The sequence below is a fragment of the Grammomys surdaster genome, unplaced genomic scaffold (genome assembly GCF_004785775.1).
Source record: "Grammomys surdaster isolate TR1022 unplaced genomic scaffold, NIH_TR_1.0 138, whole genome shotgun sequence".
Taxonomy (NCBI): domain Eukaryota; kingdom Metazoa; phylum Chordata; class Mammalia; order Rodentia; family Muridae; genus Grammomys; species Grammomys surdaster.
Window position 1 is genome coordinate 372,055 of NW_021604596.1, and position 3,433 is coordinate 375,487.

Below are 3,433 nucleotides of genomic sequence, written 5' to 3' on the forward strand. Positions count from 1 at the left end.
AAGAAACACCATTGTATATAATGGGAATTGACTCTGGGACACTCCAGCACTGTCTTGCAGTTTCCTGACTGCAGATACAATGTAAGCAGAGGCTTCTCCCTTCTGCTAAGCCTTCTGTTCCCTTAAATTATGAAGCAAAATAAACTTTCTTTCTTCAAGTTGCTTTTTTCATGTATTTTATTAGTGATTAGAAGAGTAACACATGGGGGAAATTGTGGATGGGGAGGTGAGAGTGGGAGGGTGGGTGGGGGCATATCCTCATAAAAGCAAGAGGAGGGGGATGCAATAGGGGGTTCCTGGGGGGGGGGGAAGGGGGATTACTTCTGAAATGTAAATAAAATATCCAATTTAAAAAAAGAAAAGTAACACATGATAGCTGTTAATTTGTTTAAAAAATCATCTTACTATGCATGCATATAAAAACAGTGTTCATATAGCTTTACACAAATTAACTGCAGTCCTCACCTACATTAAGGAAACTTTTATTTGCAAAGACAGATACCATTGACAAAAACTATAACCAATCAAAACACAGAATTGTGGAGTCCAGTCCCAATGGATACACATACAGTGCAATTCCTGCACCTAAAGTGATAATTGCTGAAGATGGGACAAAAAGCATGTAAAGGCAAAAAGACCAGGGAAGTTGCTGTGAGAGATGCCTCCTAGGAATATCAGAAGCCACAATAACTTCTAAAACATTGTAAATGAAATACGAGGATGTTAAATAACTACTAAATGATGGTTTGAAAGTTAAGAGCATGTGTTACTCTTTGAGAGGGCATGGGTTTTGTTCCATGTGACAGCTCACAATTTTCTATAACTCCAGTTCCAGGAGATCCAATATCCTCTTTGGGCTTCCATAGGCCCAAACTCCACATACTATTAGTAGGCATACATGCAGATAAAATGCTCATATATATAAGCATTTTAAAAAATAAAATAGTAAATGAATATAGGAATATAAAGAGCAAAACAAAATCTTTCTCACATCAAACTCAATTTCTCATCTTAAAAATAAATTATTGGGGCTGGAGAGATGGTTCAATACTTAAAGCACTTACTACTCTTACAGAAGGTCCAAGTTTGGTTCCCAACACCAATGAATGGCTCACAACTGCCTCACTACAGCTCCAGGAAATACAATGCCCTCTTCTGGCCACTGTATGCACCTACTCTCATGTACTCTTAGCAAGAGACAGACAGACACATATACATAATTTAAAATCATTTCTTATGTTCATGATTCTATGTATATCTATGTACTGTGTGTGTACCTGGTGTCTATGGAGACTAGAACGGGGCATTGGATCCCCAGGTGACTGAAATTACAGACAGTTGTAAACCACTTTGTAGACACTGGGAACTGAACTTGGGTCCTCTGATGAACAGAGGCGTGTTAATCACAGAGGCATCTCTCAAACTCCTAAAATAATTTAAAAAGTAATAAAATAAAACCTACTGGGCTGGGTGATGTAGCACTATGAGTAGGAAGTTGGGTTCAATCTTCAGCATAAAGAAAGAAAGGTGGGCGGAGTAAAAGGAAAAAAGGTAGTAAATTATCATTTGTAATTTTTGTACTGCACAAAGACTTTTTAATAAAGTATTGTTAAGTTTAACATTTCAAGGTCTCAAAACAAAAGACACTGCATGGAGGTGTTAAACAAGCCCATGCCCCACTTCATCTGCAGTGTCTTCTCCCCAGCCTCACCCCCATAATGTTTATAAGTTTGTCTTCCTTGAATCCCTCATTTTCTCCACTTCATTTGCTAGCTTGTGTGAAATCAATGCCACTGCCAGTCTTTCTCTTGCTATTTGCACTTTCCTTTCCTGGTTGATAATATCCTCTTCAGTGACCAGAAATTCTTTGCAAACAATCTGTGGGCCTGCTTCTGGAATCATCTTTGTCAAATGTGAAGATGACTCAAGAGTGGACATGAGCCTGGGGTCAATGTTGTTGGCTTTTGTGGCCGAAGTAGAGGCATCTGTGTCTTTAGGTGTAAGGTCTTGCAAAGCCTTGGCAAGGTCTGAAGTATTTAAAAGTTCTCCTGTACTGCTGTAGGCCTGGAGTCCTTGAAGTCTCTTCTGCCAGCAGGCTTGTTCTGGCTTCTCCAAGGTCTCCTCCCACTGATAGTATCTTACCTCATTGCCCAGATGGGATGTGATTTTAGTGACTGGCCTCTTGAATGTATAACTAGACATCCTCAAGGGGATTGAGGTACTTAAACAAGGCTTTGATGGGTTCTCATAGTCACATTGCTTCCTCTGTGAAGTCTTGCCCATCTGACTCTGTTCTTAGCCCTATAAGCATAAGTCAAAAAGTTGGATCAATGTGATGAAAGGCTGTTTTATTTTATTATTCATGTTATACCTATCAATTAATAATGCTGCTCATAATATCCACCTTCCTCCTCTCCCTCTAGTGATACATTTGACCTGTATTCAGAAACATCAAACAGATCTAAGTTGAGCACAGAAAGCTCAATCAAAGCTCTCCCACAACTTGGCAAAACTCCCTTTGCTGGAGTGTATTTTTAGTTTTTCTGGATCTACTGACAACTGCTTGAGTCCTTACATTTCCTGTCATAACACAGTCCCCAATTTTCCTCTAAGTCGCTAATATTTTCATTCTTCTGTGTTATTTGACTATGAATTTGTTATGAACCACTTGATTTTTATAGCTCTTTTAACACTTAAGTCGATACCGAAATTAGACTGTAAGAGCCAGAGGTTGGGAAAGAGTGTTACAGATATTGTTTCGTGGACACGATAGGGCCATTGCAATTGAACTCACAGTAGCTCTAATTACAAAATCTGTACTAGATCAGGCCAGCCAACAGTACAGCACAGATGTAGAAGGTGCTCATGGCAGCTGATGGCTGTTGAGGGAAGAACAGTGAGTTTTCTTCAGGGATGTGGCCCCTGGTAGGTTACTCCAGTCGATGGCCCTGTACTCATGCACGTACTGTAAGCACTGATAAATTTCAGTGGGTTAAAAAAGTACAGAGAGTTAAGAAGAAGAAGTGATGAAAGTATTTGGGTTAAACTAGGGGGTAGAATAGAATAATGATATGATCAATACATTTCATACATGTATGAAACTTTCCAAGAATAAGTATTTATTTTAAAAAAAATCAATAGTAAAACTACCAACAATATCACTCTTGAAGAATCACTATAAAACCTAAGATGTATTTATCAACCCAAATGGTCATGTTAAAAATAAGTAATTTAGAAAGTCTAGTCACACGGCAACAGAAAAGGAAGGAAGGAAGGAAGGGAGGGAGGGAGGGAGGGAGGGAGGGAGGAAGGAAGGAAGGAAGGAAGGAAGGAAGGAAGGAAGGAAGGAAGGAAAAGAAATGTGTTCATCCACTACCATACTTTAGGGAAGGAAGGAAGAAAAGAAGGAAGGAAGAAAGGAAGGAAGGAAGGG

The 3,433-nt window shown here is 39.3% G+C and overlaps 1 protein-coding gene across 2 annotated transcripts in view; it reads right to left on the reverse strand.

The window, feature by feature from the left end:
* Positions 1–1,569: 1,569 nt before the first annotated feature.
* Positions 1,570–3,433, reverse strand: part of Mbd3l1 (methyl-CpG binding domain protein 3 like 1) — a 5,145-nt gene continuing 3,281 nt past the window's right edge. For both annotated transcript variants that reach the window (XM_028763378.1, XM_028763376.1), the window contains exon 2: positions 1,570–2,301. In XM_028763378.1, coding sequence (XP_028619211.1) covers positions 1,723–2,283 — 561 coding nt within the window. In that variant the 5' untranslated portion in view covers positions 2,284–2,301 and the 3' untranslated portion in view covers positions 1,570–1,722. The remainder of the gene's footprint in view (positions 2,302–3,433) is intronic.